Source organism: Patagioenas fasciata, chromosome 10 (genome assembly GCF_037038585.1).
Source record: "Patagioenas fasciata isolate bPatFas1 chromosome 10, bPatFas1.hap1, whole genome shotgun sequence".
Classification (NCBI taxonomy): Eukaryota; Metazoa; Chordata; class Aves; order Columbiformes; family Columbidae; genus Patagioenas; species Patagioenas fasciata.
Genome location: NC_092529.1, coordinates 22,388,912 through 22,405,647, shown reverse-complemented (window position 1 = coordinate 22,405,647; position 16,736 = coordinate 22,388,912). Strand labels below are relative to the sequence as shown.

Genomic DNA, 16,736 nt, shown 5'->3' with positions numbered 1-16,736 from the left:
CTCACAGCTAAATTGAGGAGGTGTGGTCTGGACAATAGAGTAGTGAGGTGGGTTGCAAACTGGCTTAAAGAGAGAAGCCAGAGAGTGATGGTCAATGGTGCGGAGTCCAGTTGGAGGCCAGTATCTAGTGTGTGTCTCAGGGGTCAGTACTGGGGCCAATATTATTCAATATATTCATTAACGATTTAGACGAGGGAATTGAGTGTACTATCAGCAAGTTTGCTGATGACACTAAGCTGGGAGGAGTGGCTGACACTGGAAGCTGTGCTGCCATCCAGAGACCTGGACAGGCTGGAGAGTTGTGGGGGAATAACCTGATGGAATTTAACAAGGGAAAGTGTAGAGTCCTGCATCTGGGCAGGGACAACCCCAGGTTCCAGTATAGGTTGGGGAATGACCTATTAGAGAGCAGTGTAGGGGAAAGGGACCTGGGGGTCCTGGGGACAGCAGGGTGACCATGAGCCAGCACTGGGCCCTTGTGGCCAGGAAGGCCAATGGCATCCTTGGGTGTATTACAAGGGGGGTGGTCAGTAGATCGAGAGAGGTCCTCCTTCCCCTCTACTCCGCCCTGGTGAGAGCCCATCTGGAATATTGTGTCCAGTTCTGGGCCCCTCAGTTCAAGAAGGACAGGGAACTGCTGGAGAGGGTCCAGCGTAGGGCAACAAAGATGATTAAGGGAGTGGGGCATCTCCCTTATGAAGAAAGGCTGAGGGAGCTGGGGCTCTTTAGTTTGGAGAAGAGGAGACTGAGGGGTGACCTTATTAATGTTTATAAATATACAAAGGGTGAGTGCCACGAGGATGGAGTCAGGCTCTTCTCAGTGGCAAACAATGATAGGACAAGGGGCAATGGGATCAAGCTGGAACACAAGAGGTTCCACTTAAATTTGAGAAAGAACTTCTTCTCAGTGAGGGTAACAGAGCACTGGAACAGGCTACCCAGGGAGGTTGTGGAGTCTCCTTCTCTGCAGACATTCAAACCCGCCTGGACACCTTCCTGTGTGACCTCACCTAGGCGATCCTGCTCCAGCAGGGGGATTGGACTGGATGATCTTTTGAGGTCCCTTCCAATCCCAAACATACTGTGATACTGTGATACTGTGAATGCGAAGTTATTGATAAGAACGGATGGACATCTCGCGAGAGGGACAACGAGAAACCGGTGACCGAGAGACTGACCAACTGTGTATAACATTCCATTCACGTGAATACTTCATAGAAAAGTGGGAGATCTCGAGGATCTCATCCCTTTTTGCCCTTTTGACCTTTTCCTTTTCCCTATGGCGACATTAGGAGAGGACCTTGCGAGTCGTCCCTGCGAACTGAGGCCCAGTGAGAGACTGAATCCAGCTCCGGTTGGCTGCAGAGTCCAGTCCAGGCCCTCGAGTGCCTGCCCTGCAGCTGCTGGGACTTTCAGGATTGCTTTTGTATATTTTGTATTATTTTCTCTATTTTATCAGTAGCATTAGTAAAACATCTTTTATGTTTCCAGCTCTCTTCCCTCTGTCCTTCTGTCCCTCCCGATCGCCTGTGCTGAGTGGGAAGGGGGAGAGGGAGGGGCAAGAGAGGGAAGTGGAGGGGAGTGGGTTAACAATGCATCTGCCAGGGTTTGATTGTCACCCCGCAATCTAAACCTCAACAGCCCCCAAGTCCCCCCAGCACCCTTGGGTGCCCCATAAACCCCATGGGACCCTCCCATGTCCCTCTTGGGCAACCCAGCACCCATGGGTACCCATAACGCCCATGGGACGCCCCCTTGTCCCTCTTGGGCCCCCCAGCACCTATTGGTGCCCATAACGCCCATGGGATCCACCCATGTCCCTCTTGAGCCCCCCAGCACCCTTGGGTGCCCCATAACCCCCATGGGACCCCCAAGTCCCCCCAGCACCCATGGCTGCCCCATAACCCCCATGGCTGCTCCACAGCACCCATACGCCCCTCAAATCCTCCCAGCACCCATGGCTGCCCCATAACCCCCATGGCTGCCTCACAGCACCCTTGGGACCCCCAAGTGCTTCCTGAGCCCCCCAAGTCCCCCCAGCACCCTTGGCTGCCCCATAACCCCCATGGGCCCCCCCAAGTTCCCCCAGCATCGATGGCTGCCCCGTAACCCCCATGGCTGCCCCACAGCACCCATAGACCCCCAAATCCTCCCAGCACCCATGGGTGCCCCATAACCCCCATGGCTGCCCCACAGCACCCATAGGCCCCCCAAATCCTCCCAGCACCCATGGCTGCCCCATAACCCTCATGGCTGCCTCACAGCACCCATGGGACCCCCAAGTGCTTCCTGAGCCCCCCAAGTCCCCCCAGCACCCTTGGCTGCCCCATAACCCCCATGGGCCCCCCAAGTCCCCCCAGCACCCTTGGGTGCCCCATAACCCCCATGGCTGCCCCACAGTACCCATGGGACCCACAAGTCCTTCCTGAGCCCCCCAAGTCCCCCCAGAACCCTTGGGTGCCCATAACCCCCATGGGCCCCCCAAGTCCTCCCAGCATCCTTGGCTGCCCCATAACCCCCATGGGACCCCCAAGTCCTCCCAGCACCCATGGCTGCCCCATAACCCCCATGGCTGCCCCACAGCACCCATTGGACCCACAAGTCCTTCCTGAGTCCCTCAAGTCCCCCCAGCACCCATGGCTGCCCCATAACCCCCATGGGACCCCCTCCCATGTCCCTCTTGGGCTCCTCAGCACCCTTGGGTGCCCCATAACCCCCATGGGCCCCCCAAGTCCTCCCAGCACCCATGGGTGCCCCATAACCCCCATGGCTGCCCCACAGCACCCATAGGCCCCCCAAATCCTCCCAGCATCCATGGCTGCCCCATAACCCCCATGGCTCCCCCATAACCCCCAATGCGTCCCCCTGGTACCTGTGGGACCACGGCCATTGGCGCGGGAGCCACGACAGGAAGTGGTGAGTGGGGCAGGAAACTCCGCCCAGGGCGGGACCTGCCCTGCCCCGCCCCCTCCCGCCCCACATCCAGGACCCGAATCAGGGACAAAATGATGGTTTCAGGGAGCCCCATAGATTTGGGGAGAAAACGGCGGTTTCAAGGGGCCCCACAGACCCTCGGTCCTGATTGGTGGTTCCAGGGGCTCCCGAGGCTCCTGATTGGCCCTTTCAGGACTCAGTCCTCATTGGTCGCTTCAGGGCAGCCCAGAGTTCCTGATTGGCTGGTTCCTCCCACCCCACAGTGTCCCCCAGTGTCCCCAGACCCACAAGTGCAGAGAGAAGCTCTTTATTCCCATCATCCCTTGCGGCACCAGTGGCGCCCCCTGGAGGTCAGGAGGGGTTGGATACAACTTATGGGTCTGGGTACAACTTATGGGTCCAGGTACAACTTATGGGTCTGGAAACAACTTATGGGCCTCGGTACAACTTAGGGATCCGGGAACAACTTATGGGCCTGGGTGCAACTTATGGGCCTGGGTGCAACTTATGGGTCTGGGTGCAACTTATGGGTCCAAGTACAACTTATGGGTCTGGGAACAACTTATGGATCCGGATACAACTTACGGGTCTGGGTACAACTTATGGGTCCGGGTGCAACTTATGGGTCTGGGTGCAACTTATGGGCCTTGGTACAACTTACGGGTCCGGGTGCAACTTATGGGTCTGGATGCCTCTCCCAGGGCCCCATAAATTTTTCTGGGAGCTCCCCGAATGCATCCGTGGGGTCCCCGATGTCCTCATCATCCCCAGGGACTTGGGGGTTTCCCCCCGATCCATTAACCCCTGGCGGCCACCGGGGGGCACTGGGGAGGGGATTCCCGGAGCCATCTTGGTCATTCTCGGGGTCATTCTGGGGGTCATTCTGGGGGTCGTTGGGCCAATAGGAGGCGCCCTGGACCCCCCCGATGTCCCCGGGGGGTTGTGGGACATAATCGTGACAATATGGCCCCCCCAAAGCGGGTCCGCACGTCACCCCATAACCAAACTCCAACTGCCCCCCACCGGGGAAACAGATGACGTCATGTTTGCCTCCCCCCTCAGCCAATAGAGGCTCCTCGCACACCCCCAACAAGTCATCATCCCATTGGTTGTCCTCATCCCAAACCTCCACCCTCAACATGGCGCCGGGCACCAGCGTCACCGTCCCCAAATCCAAGATGGCCGCCCAGCGTGGGTGCTGGTTGTTCCACAGGGTGCGCGTCCGCGCCTCCCGCCCCCCATAATACACCCGGACGTAGGCGTCCGTCCCCGATAGGTGGTCCCCGCGCCACCCCCTGCCCCTTTTCACTGCCACCTCCAACCGCGCCAACCCGCGGCGCCGCGAGCAGCACGCGGCAGCCATATTGCCCGAGCACGCACAACAAGGCCCGGCGGCGCCAAGATGGCCGCCGCAGCTGCAGTTGGCCCGCAACGCATTGCGGGCGATGTAGTCGACGATGGCGGCGCGTAGGGCGGCGCGATGCGGGTCCCGCGGCGCCAGGACGGCGTGGAGCGGCCGGACGTCGGCGCCCACCAACCCCGGGTGCGCGGGGAGGCTGCGTAGCCACGTGGGGAAGGCGTCGGCATCGCCGTAGAGGAGGTCACCATCTTGGTGGCCGCCGTCCACCTCCACCAGGCGCTCGGCGTAGAGCTCGTGGAACGTGGCGTTGGCGTCGTTGGTGGCTTGGGCACGGCGGCATGCGGTGGCCATGGCGGTGGCGCGGCCCCCGGCTGAGACTTCGGCCCCCAGGCAATCGGCCACTTCTTGTAGGCCGGAGCCCGTCATGGCCGCCCGGCAGGTGCGGATGGAGGTGGTGGCGTCCAGGCGGCCGCCCAGGCGAGCGCCGTGGATGCTGTGGGTGCCGTAGGCGGCGATGAGGGCGGCGTAGTCGGCAGCGGTGGCCGCGGTGAAGGTGGGGGGCAGGGAGCGGAGGGCGTGGAGGAAGTGGGGGGAGGGGCGGGCGCGATGGGAGACGGACGTCCTGGGGGGAGAAATGTGGCGGTCAGTTATGGGGGGAGAAGGGAGGAGGATGAAGAAGATGAAGAGAAGATGAGGATGAAGATGAAGATGAAGATGAAGATGAAGATGAAGATGAAGATGAAGATGAAGATGAGGATGAAGAAGAAGAAGAAGACGATGAAGATGAGCATGATGAAGATGAAGATGAGAAGATTAAGATGATGAAGATGAAGATGAAGACGAAGACGAAGATGAAGATGAAGATGAGGATGAAGATGAAGATGAAGATGAAGAGAAGATGAAGATGATGAAGATGAAGAGAAGATGAAGATGATGAAGATGAAGATGAAGATGAAGATGAAGATGAAGATGAAGATGAAGATGAAGATGAAGATGAAGATAGATGAAGATGAAGATGAAGATGAGAAGATTAAGATGATGAAGACGAAGACGAAGACGAAGACGAAGACGAAGATGAAGATGAAGATGAAGATGAAGATGAAGATGAAGATAGATAAAGATGAAGATGATGAAGATGAAGATGAAGAAGAAGATGAAGATGAAGATAACGATGAAGATGAGGATGAGGAGGAAGATGAAGAAGCAGATGAAGATGAAGACAAAGATGAAGCAGCAGATGATAAATATAAAGATGGAGATGAAGAAGCAGATTCAGATTCAGATGAAGATGCAGGTTCAGATGAAGAAGAGGATGAAGAAGATGAAGCAGATTCAGATGAAGATGAAGATGAAGATGAAGATGAAGATGAAGATAAAGATGAAGATGAAGATGAGGATGAAGATGCAGGTTCAGATGAAGAAGAGGATGAGGATGAAGAAGATGAAGATGAAGATGAGGATGAAGATGCAGGTTCAGATGAAGAAGAGGATGAGGATGAAGAAGATGAAGAAGCAGATGAAGATGAAGAAGCAGATTCAGATTCAGATGAAGACGAAGATGAAGATGAAGATGAAGATGAAGACAAAGATGAAGATGAGGACGAAGATGCAGGTTCAGATGAAGATGCAGGTTCAGATGAAGAAGAGGATGAGGATGAAGAAGATGAAGAAGCAGATGAAGATGAAGAAGCAGATTCAGATTCAGATGAAGACGAAGATGAAGATGAAGATGAAGATGAAGACAAAGATGAAGATGAGGACGAAGATGCAGGTTCAGATGAAGAAGAGGATGACGATGAAGAAGAGGATGAGGATGAAGAAGATGAAGAAGCAGATCCAGATGAAGAAGCAGATTCAGATTCAGATGAAGATGAAGATGAGTATGAAGATGCAGGTTCAGATGAAGAAGAGGATGAGGATGAAGGAGATGAAGAAGTAGATTCAGATTCAGATTCAGATTCAGATTCAGATGAAGATGAAGATTCAGATGAAGATGAGGATGAGGATGCAGGTTCAGATGAAGAAGAGGATGAGGCCGAAGACGCCGCAGCCGCCGCCGCACTCACCAGTAGAGCGTGCACTGCGCCCGCATCCTGACGAACGCCACCGCGTCCTCGCGCCACCGGCCCAGCGCGAACTCGGCTGCCCGGGACCTGGACCCGGCCACGCCCACCGCCACACCCCCTCCCGCCCCCCCCAGCCCCACGCGCCACCCCACGGCCACCCCTTCCCTGCCCCCCGCCACCCCCGCCACTGCTTCCGCCCCCCGCAGCACCAGCGCCCCCTGCTGGCAGCGCCGCCCCGCGCGCCACCCCCCGACCCCCCGCGGCAGCCGGAAGCGCCGCCCCCCGACCAATGGGTTGGGGCACAGCACGCAAGTGACGTCATCGGTGATGTCATCGTCGTCATCGACATCGAGGACGCGGCCGGTGGCGGGGGCCAAGGTGGTGACGTCCAGGCCCCAACCCAGGATGGAGGCACCGGGGACGTTGGGGGCGGCGCAGGCGGCGCCGCGAGCGCGGTGACATCGGGGGGCAGCGGAGGGACAGAGGGACAGGACGGACAGGAGGAGCAGGAGAGGGGGCGGCATGGCCTGGGTGGACAATGAGGGGTGATGGGGTTGTGGGGGAATGGGGGGATGGGGATAATTAATGGGATAATGGGGATAATGGGACAATGGGACAAAGGGGACAATGGGATAATGAGGATAATGGAGACTATGGGGATAAGGGGATAATGGGGACAATCGGGACAATGGGATAAGGGGATAATGGGGATAATTAATGGGATAATGGGGATAATGGGACAATGGGACAATGGGGATAATGGGATAATAGGGACAATGGGGACAATGGGATAAGGGGATAATGGGGACAATGGGGACAATGAGGATAAGGGGACAATGAGGATAATGCGATAATGCGGACAATGGGACAATGGGGACAATGAGGATAATGGGGATAATGGGGACTATGGGGACAATGGGATAAGGGGATAATGGGGATAATGGGGATAATGGGGACTATGGGGACAATGGGGATAATGGGGACAATGGGATAATGTGGATAATGGGGATAATGGGGACTATGGGGACAATGGGATAAGGGGACAATGGGGATAATTAATGGGATAATGAGGGTAATGGGATAATGAGGGTAATGGGATAATGTGGGTAATGGGATAATGGGATAATGGGGATAATGGGGACAATGGGGACAATGGGATAAGGGGGATGATGGGGACAATGGGGACAGTGGGGGCAATGGGATAAGGGGATAATGGGGATAATTAATGGGATAATGGGGAAAATGGGACAATGGGACAATGGGGATAATGGGATAATGGGGACAATGGGGACAGTGGGGGCAATGGGATAAGGGGATAATAGGGATAATGGGGATAAATAATGGGATAATGGGGATAATGGGATAATGGAGACAATGGGATTATGAGGACAATGGGGATAATGGGGATAATGGGATAAGGGGATAATGGGGACAATAGGGGTAATGAGGATAATGGGATAATGGGGATAATTAGTGGGATAATGGGACAATGGGGATAATGGGGATAATGGGACAATGGCGTAATGGAGACAATGGCTAATGGTCACAATGGGGACAAAGGGGTTGATAGGGACATGGGGACATGGGGGGCAATGGGGGCACACGGGGACATTGTGGGACGGGGGGACATGGGGACGCTGTGGGGCCATTGGGGATATGGGGACAGGAGGACATGGGGGGACATGGGGACAATGTGTGGGTGGGGACTTGGGGATGTGGGGGGATATGGAGCCATTGTGGGGACAACATGCGGACACTGGGGGACATGGAGACATGAGGGGACACGGGGACATTGGGGACATGGGGACATGGGGGGACAGGGGGACATTGGGGACATTGGGGACATGGGGGGACATGGGGGTTATGGGGACATGGGGGGACAGGGGGACATTGGGGACATTGGGGACATGGGGGGACATGGGGGTTATGGGGACACTGGGGACATGGGGGACATGGGGACAATGTGGGGGTGGAGACATGGAGACTTCGTGGGGACATCATGGGGACACTGGGGGACATGGGGACATGAGGGGACAGGGGGATATTGGGGACATGGGGGACATGGGGACATGGGGGGACAGGGGACATTGGGAACATGGGGGACATGAGGACATGGGGGACATGGGGGTTATGGGGACATGGGGGACATGGGGGACATTGGGGACATGGGGGACATGGGGACAATGTGGGGGTGGAGACATGGGGATGTGGGGGGATATGGAGACATTGTGGGGACACTGGGGGACACGGGGACATGAGGGGACATGGGGACATTGGGGACATGGGGACAATGTGGGGGTGGGGACATGGGGACTTTGTGGGGACATCATGGGGACACTGGGGGACATGGGGACATGAGGGGACAGGGGGACACTGAGGACATGGGGGACATGGGGACATGGGGACATGGGGGGACGGGGGACATTGGGGACATGGGGGACACGGGGACATGGGGGGACATGGGGGTTATGGAGACATGGGGGACATGGGGACAATGTGTGGGTGGGGACATGGGGACTTTGTGGGGACATCTTGGGGACACTGGGGGACATGGGGACATGAGGGGACGGGGGACATTGGGGACATTGGGGACATGGGGGACATGGGGACATGGGGGGACGGGGGACATTGGGGACATGGGGGACATGGGGACATGGGGGGACATGGGGGTTATGGAGACATGGGGGACATGGGGGACATGGGGACAATGTGTGGGTGGGGACATGGGGACTTTGTGGGGACATCTTGGGGACACTGGGGGACATGGGGACATGAGGGGACACGGGGACATTGGGGACATGGGGACATGGGGGTTATGGGGACACTGGGGACATGGGGGACATGGGGGTTATGGGGACATTGGGGACATGGGGGCCATTGGGACAATAACACGTGGCTGGGGAGGGGACACACAGACACGGGAGGGGACACACGGGGACAAGGGGGGACCCCAACCCCCCCCGGACGCCTGGGTCCCTCTGTACTCACCAGCGGCAGCGACACGAATGGGGACACTGAGGGGAGGACCCGACACATCCCCCCCCGCCCCACCCTGCGGCTTCACACCCCCCACGCCCGGACGCCTGGGTCCCCGCCCCTCCCCCACCCAGAAGGGACCCAGGCGTCCGGGCCCTTCCCCCCAAAAAACCCCAGACACAGGATGTGGGGCAGCAACGGGGGGGGAGGGGGGGGTGGACCCAGGCGTCCGGGAAGCGAAATCCACCCAGGGACCCAAAATGCACCCACGGGACCCAAAATCCGAGACATTGAGTGCAAAAAACAGACGCTTTATTCCCCCCCAAAAAAGGTGGTTTTGGGGAGGGGGGGGACACCCAGAAGTTTGGGGGACCCAGGCGTTCGGGGGACCCAGGAGTTCGGGGGACCCAGGAGTTCGGGGATGGGGGGGCAAAGGAGGGGGCACTGAAGCCAATGGGGGATTCAAGGTAGACCTGGTAGCCCTGGGAGGACCCCGAGGTTTTGGGGGGTACTCGGGGATTTGGGGGGTCCCTCCGGGTTTTGGGGGGGTCCATCTGGTTTTTGGGGGACCCAGAAGTTCAGAAGGGGACCCAGAAATCCGGAGGGACCCAGGAGTTCGGGGAGGGGGGGCAAAGGAGGAGACACTCAAGCCAATGGGGGAACCTGGGTAGACCTGGTGGCCCTGGGAGGGTCTTGGGTAGACCTGGTGGCCCTGGGGGACCCCGAGGTTTTGGGGTCATTTATGGGGCACTATGGGTCACTTGTGGGTCTCTATTGGGGACTTCGGGGTCACTAACAGGCACTTATGGGGCGCTATGGGGCACATATGGGGAACGTGTGGGTCGTTATGGGGCACCTGGAGGTCACTAACAGGCACTTATGGGGCACTTGTGGGTCTCTATGGGGCACATATGGGGAACGTGTGGGTCGTTATGGGGCACCTGGAGGTCACTAACAGGCACTTATGGGGCACTTGTGGGTCTCTATGAGTCACTTATGGGTCTCTATATGTCACTTATGGGGCACTATAGGTCACTTATGGGGCTTTACGGGGCACTTATGGGGCATTAACAGCGAACTTGTGGGTCACTATGGGTCGCTTATGGGTCACTAGCAGACACTTATGGGGCATTTATGGGTCACTAAGAGTCACTTATGGGGCTCGATGGTTCACTTATGGGGTTCTATGGGGCAATAACGGGGAACTTGTGGGTCGCCATGGGGCACTTGGGGGTCACTAACGGACACTTACGGGTCACTAAGAGTCACTTATGGGGCACTATGGGGCCTCATAGTGACCCACAAGATCGCTGTAGGGTGCCCCATAGAGCCCCATAAGTGACCCATAGTGCCCCATAAGTGATCCATGAGTACCCCATAGCGTCTCCCCACTGCCCCATAGCGCCCCATAAGTGTCTGTTAGTGACCCCCAAGTGCCCCATAGCGACCCACAAGTTCCCCATATGTGCCCCGTAAAGCCCCATAAGTGACCAATAGCGCCCCATAAGTGACCAATAGTGCCTCATAAGTATCCCATAACGTCTCCCCAGTGCCCCATAAATGACTCTTAGCGACCCATAAGTGCCCCATAAGTGTCTGTTAGTGACTCCCACGTGCCCCATAGCGACCCACAAGTTCTCCATACGTACCCCATAGAGCCCCATAAGTGCCCCTTAGAGCCCCATAAGTGACCCATAGAGACCAATAAGTGACAACATAGTGCCCCATAAGTGACCCATAGTGCCCCATAAGTGACCCATAGAGACCCATAAGTGACCCGTACAGACCTATCAGTTACGCATGGAGCCCCATAAGTGACTCTTAGGGACCCATAAGTGCCCCATAAGTGCCTGTTTGTGACCTCCAAGTGCCCCATTGTGACCCACAAGTTCTCCATTAGTGACCCATAAGTACCCCATAGCGCCCCATAAGTGCCTGAGAATGACACCCACCTGCCCCATAGCGTTTCCCCAGAGCCCCACAAGTGACTCATGGAGCCCCATAAGTGACTCAGACAGACCCATAGGTGCCCCATAAGTGCCTGTTAGTGACCCACAAGTGCCCCATAGCGAACCTCAAGTTCCCCATTAGTCCCCCATAAATGCCCCATAGTGCCCCGTAAGTGCCTGTTAGTAACACCCAAGTACCCCATAGCGACCCACAAGTTCCCCATAAGTGACCCATAAGTTCAGGAGGGACCCAGGAGTGCCCCAAGGGACCCAGGAGTTCGGGAGGGACTCGGCCTCTATGGTCACTTATGGGGCTCTATGGTCACTTATGGGGCTCTATCGGGCACTTATGGGGCTTTACGGGGCACTTATGGGGAACTTGTGGGTCGCAATGGGGCACTTGGGGGTCACTAACAGGCACTTATGGGGCACTTATGGGCCACTAAGAGTCACTTATGGGGCTCCGAGAGTCACTTGTGGGGCTCTATGGGGACTGTGGAGATGCTATGGGGCACTTATGGGTCTCTAAGAGTCACTTATGGGCCGCAATGGGTCACTTACGGGGCTCTATGGGGCACTTATGGGGCGCTATGGGGCACCGAGTAAACGCTATGGGGCACTTGTGGGTCTCTATGAGTCACTTATGGGCCACTATAGTTCACTTATGGGGCTCTATGGGGCACTAATGGGGCACTAATGGGGAACTTGTGGGTCACTATGGGGCACTTGGGGGTCCCTAAGAGGCACTTATGGGTCGCTAAGACTCACTTGTGGGGCACTGGGGAGATGCTATGGGTCACTAATGGATCTCTATGGGGCACTTATGGGGCTTTATGAGTCACTTATAGGTCTCTATGGTCACTTATGGGGCACTATGTGTCACTTATGGGGCTCCATGAGTCACTTATGGGGAACTTGTGGGTCGCTATGGGGCACTTGTGGGTCATTAAGAGGCACTTATGGGGCACTTATGGGTCTCTTTGAGTCACTTATGGGGCTCCATGAGTCACTTGTGGGTCGCTATGGGGCGCTTGGGTGTTACTAAGAGGCACTTATGGGGCGCTATGGGGCACTTATGGGGAACCAATGGGGAACTTGTGGGTCGCTATGGGGCACTTGGGGGTCACTGACAGGCACTTATGGGGCAGAATAGGTCACTTATGGGGCTCTATGGATCACTTATGGGGCTCCATGAGTCACATGTGGGGCTCTATGGGGCACTGGGGAGTCACTATGGGGCACTTATGGGTCTGCAGGAGTCACTTATGGGCCCAAAGGGGTCACTTATGGGGCACTATAGGTCACTTATGGGGAACTTGTGGGTCACTATGGGACACTTGGGGGTCACAAACAGACACCTATGGGGCACTATAGGTCACTTATGAGGCACTATGGGTCATTTATGGGTGACTATGGGGCACTTACAGGACACTAATAGGGAACTTATGGGTCGCTATGGGGCACGTGGGAGTCACAGGCACTTATGGGGCACTTATGGGTCGCTAAGAGTCGCTTATGGGGCTCCCTGAGTCACTTGTGAGGCTCTATGGGGCACTGCATAGACTCTATGGGGCACTTATGTGTCTCTATGGGGCACTTATGGGTCACTTATGGGGCGCTATGGCGCACTTATGGGTCTCTAAGAGTCACTTATGGGGCACTATAGGTGACTTATGGAGGGCGAGGGGCACTTATGGGACACATATGGGGAACTTGGGGGTCACTAACAGACACTTATGGGTCGCTTAGAGTCACTTATGGGGCACTATGGGGCTCCATGAGTCACTTGTGGGGCCCTCTGGGCCACTGGTGAAACGCTATGGGGCACTTACGGGTCTCTATCAGTCACTTATGGGGCTCTAAGGGGGACGTATGGGGCACTTGTGGGTCGCTATGGGGCACGTGGGGGTCACTAACAGGCACTTATGGGTCGCTAAGAGTCACTTATGGGGCTCCTGGAGTCACTTGTGGGGCGCTGGGGAGACGCCATGGGGCACTTATGGGGCTCTATGAGTCATTTAGGGGGCACTGTAGGTTACGGAGGGGACCCAGGCGTGCGGGAGGGACCCAGGAGTGCCCCAAGGGACCCATAAGTGACCTCTAGTGCCCCATAAGTGCCCCATAAGTGCCCCATAGAGTCCCATAAGTGACGCATAGTGACTCATAAGTGACTCTTACACACCCATAGGTGACACATAGTGCCCCATAGAGCCCCATTAGTGCCCCAGGGCGCCCCATAAGTGCCTGATAGTGACCCCAAGTGCCCCATAGCGACCCACAAGTTCCCCATTACTGCCCCATAGAGCCCCATAAGTGCCCCATAGAGACCCATAAGTCCCCCATAGCGTCTCCCCAGTGCCCCATAGAGCCCCATAAGTGACTCATGGAGCCCCATAAGTGACTTTTAGCGACCCATAAGTGCCCCATAAGTGTCTGTAAGTGACCCCCACGTGCCCCATAGAGACCCACAAGTTCTCCATTAGTGACCCATAAGTACCCCATAGCGCCCCATAAGTGCCTGAGAGTGACACCCATCTGCCCCATAGCGTCTCCCCAGAGCCCCACAAGTGACTCATGGAGCCCCATAAGTGACTCAGACAGACCCATAGGTGCCCCATAAGTGCCTGTTAGTGACCCACAAGTACCCCATAGCGAACCTCAAGTTCCCCATTAGTCCCCCATAACTGCCCCATAGCGCCCCATAAGTGCCTGTTAGTAACACCCAAGTGCCCCATAGCGACCCACAAGTTCCCCATAAGTGACCCATAAGTTCAGGAGGGACCCAGGAGTGCCCCATGGGACCCAGGAGTTCGGGAGGGACCCGGTCTCTATGGTCACTTATGGGGCTCTATGGTCACTTATGGGGCTCTATTGGGCACTTATGGGGCTTTACGGGGCACTTATGGGGAACTTGTGGGTCGCAATGGGGCACTTGGGGGTCACTTACAGGCACTTATGGGGCACTTATGGGCCACTAAGAGTCACTTATGGGGCTCCGAGAGTCACTTGTGGGGCTCTATGGGGACTGTGGAGATGCTATGGGGCACTTATGGGTCTCTAAGAGTCACTTATGGGCCGCAATGGGTCACTTATGGTGCTCTTTGGGGCACTTATGGGGCTCTTTGGGGCACTTATGGGGCGCTATGGGGCACCGAGTAAACGCTATGGGGCACTTGTGGGTCTCTATGAGTCACTTATGGGCCACTATAGTTCACTTATGGGGCTCTATGGGGCACTAATGGGGCACTAATGGGGAACTTGTGGGTCACTATGGGGCACTTGGGGGTCCCTAATTGGCACTTATGGGTCGCTAAGACTCACTTATGGGGCACTGGGGAGATGCTATGGGTCACTAATGGATCTCTATGGGTCACTTACGGGGCTTTATGAGTCACTTATGGGTCTCTATGGTCACTTATGGGGCACTATGTGTCACTTATGGGGCTCCATGAGTCATTTATGGGGAACTTGTGGGTCGCTATGGGGCACTTGTGGGTCATTAAGAGGCACTTATGGGGCACTTATGGGTCTCTTTGAGTCACTTATGGGGCTCCATGAGTCACTTGTGGGTCGCTATGGGGCGCTTGGGTGTTACTAAGAGGCACTTATGGGGCGCTATGGGGCACTTATGGGGAACTAATGGGGAACATGTGGGTCGCTATGGGGCACTTGGAGGTCACTAACAGGCACTTATGGGTCACTAAGAGTCACTTATGGGGCTCCATGAGTCACTTGTGGGGCACTGGGGAGATGCCATGGGGCACTTATGGGGCTCTATGAGTCATTTAGGGGGCACTGTAGGTTACGGAGGGGACCCAGGCGTGCGGGAGGGACCCAGGAGTGCCCCAAGGGACCCAGGAGTTCGGGGAATGGACCCAGGAGCTCGGGAGGGACCCAGGAGTAAGGGAAATGGACCCAGGAGTTCGGGACATGGGACTCAGGAGTTCGGGAGGGACCCAGGAGTTCGGGACATGGGACTCAGTATTCTGGGAGGGACCCAAGAGTACCCCAAGGGACCATGGAGACGGGGATAAACCCGGGAGTGCCCCAATGGACCCAGGAGTTCGGGAGGCACCCAGGAGTGCCCAGAGGGACGCAGGAGTTTGGGAGGGAAATAGTTGTGCCCCAAGGGACCCAGGAATCTGGGAGGGACCCAGGAGTACCCCAAAGGACCCTGGAGTTTGGGGGGACCTAAGAGGTGGGATGGACCCAGGAGTGCCCCAAGGGACCCAGGATTTAGAGACAGACCCAGGAGTTCAGGAGGGACCCAGGAGTTCAGGACGGACCACGAATTTTGAAGGGACCCAGGAGTGCCCCACGGGACCCAGGACTCTGGGAGGGACCCAGGAGTGCCCCCAAGGACCCCGGAGTTTGGGGGCGGACCTAGGTGATGGGATGGACCCAGGAGTGCCCCAAGGGACCCAAAAGTGCTCCAAGGGACCCAGGAGATCGGGACAGGACCAGGAGTTCAGGAGGAACCCAGAAGTGCCCCAAGGTACCCAGGAGTTCAAGAGGGACCCAGGAGTTCAGGAGGGACCCAGGAGTGCCCCAAGGGACCCAGGAATTCAGGGGGGACCCAGGAGACCAGGGATGGACCCAGGAGTGTTCCAAGGTACTCAGGAGTGCCTTAAAGGACCCAAGAGTCTGGGAGGGACCAAGGAAAGCCCCAAGGGACCCAGGAGTTTGGGAGGCACCCAGGAGTGTCCTAAGGGACCCAGGATTTTGGGGGGGAGCCAGGAATTCGGAGAGGGACCCAGGAGTTCGGTGAGGGACCCAGGAGTTCTGGAAGGGACTCAGGAGCTCAGGAGGGATCCAAGAGTTCGGGACCGACCCAGGAATTCAAGATCGACCGAGGAGTGCCCTATGGGACTCGGGATTGCCTGAAAAGACCCAGGACTCTGGGAGAGCCTCAGGAGTGCCCCAAGGGACCCAGGAGTTCGGAGAGGGACCCAGGAATGCCCCAAAGAACCAAGGACTTTGCAAGGACCCAGGAGTTCAGGAGGAACTCAGGAGTGCCTCAAGGGAACCAGGACTGTGGGAGGGACCCAGGAGTGCCCCAAGGGACCCAGGAGTTCATGAGAGACCCAGAAGTGCCCAAGGGAACCAGGACTCTTGGAGGGACCCAGGAGTGCCCCAAAAGACCCCAGAGTTTGGGGGGGGGACCTAGGAGATGGGATGGACCCTGGAGTGCCCCAAGGGACCCTGGAGTTTGGGACGGACAAAGAGTGCCCCCAGGTACCCAGGTGTTCAGGAGGGAACCAGGAGTGGCCCAAGAGACCCAGGAGTTCTGGATGGACCCAGGCATGCCCCAAAGGACTAGGACTCTGTGAGGGACTCAGGAATGCCCCAAGGGATCCAGGGGTTCGGGAGGGACACAGTAGTTCAGGACGGACGCAGGAGTGCCCCCAGGTACCCAGGTGTTTGGGAGGGATCCAGGAGTCCCCCAAGGAA

General features: G+C 56.9%; 1 protein-coding gene across 1 annotated transcript; it reads right to left on the bottom strand.

Annotated features, from left to right (window-relative positions):
* Positions 1-3,300: 3,300 nt before the first annotated feature.
* On the bottom strand, positions 3,301-6,924 carry PRF1 (perforin 1). The gene is made up of 2 exons (XM_065845827.2): positions 6,361-6,924; positions 3,301-4,916 (listed from the first exon to the last, which is right to left on the bottom strand). The coding sequence occupies exons 1-2, from the start codon at positions 6,882-6,884 to the stop codon at positions 3,611-3,613; spliced, it is 1,830 nt and encodes a 609-aa protein (XP_065701899.1). The 5' UTR covers positions 6,885-6,924; the 3' UTR covers positions 3,301-3,610.
* Positions 6,925-16,736: the final 9,812 nt, after the last annotated feature.

Coding starts and splice junctions, on each gene's coding strand:
- PRF1 (XM_065845827.2), bottom strand. CDS start 6,884: ATGCCGCCCCCTCTCCTGCTCCTCCTGTCCGTCCTGTCCCTCTGTCCC. Junction 4,917..6,360: donor GCGCAGTGCACGCTCTACTG/GTGAGTGCGGCG, acceptor TTCTCCCCCCAG/GACGTCCGTCTCCCATCGCG.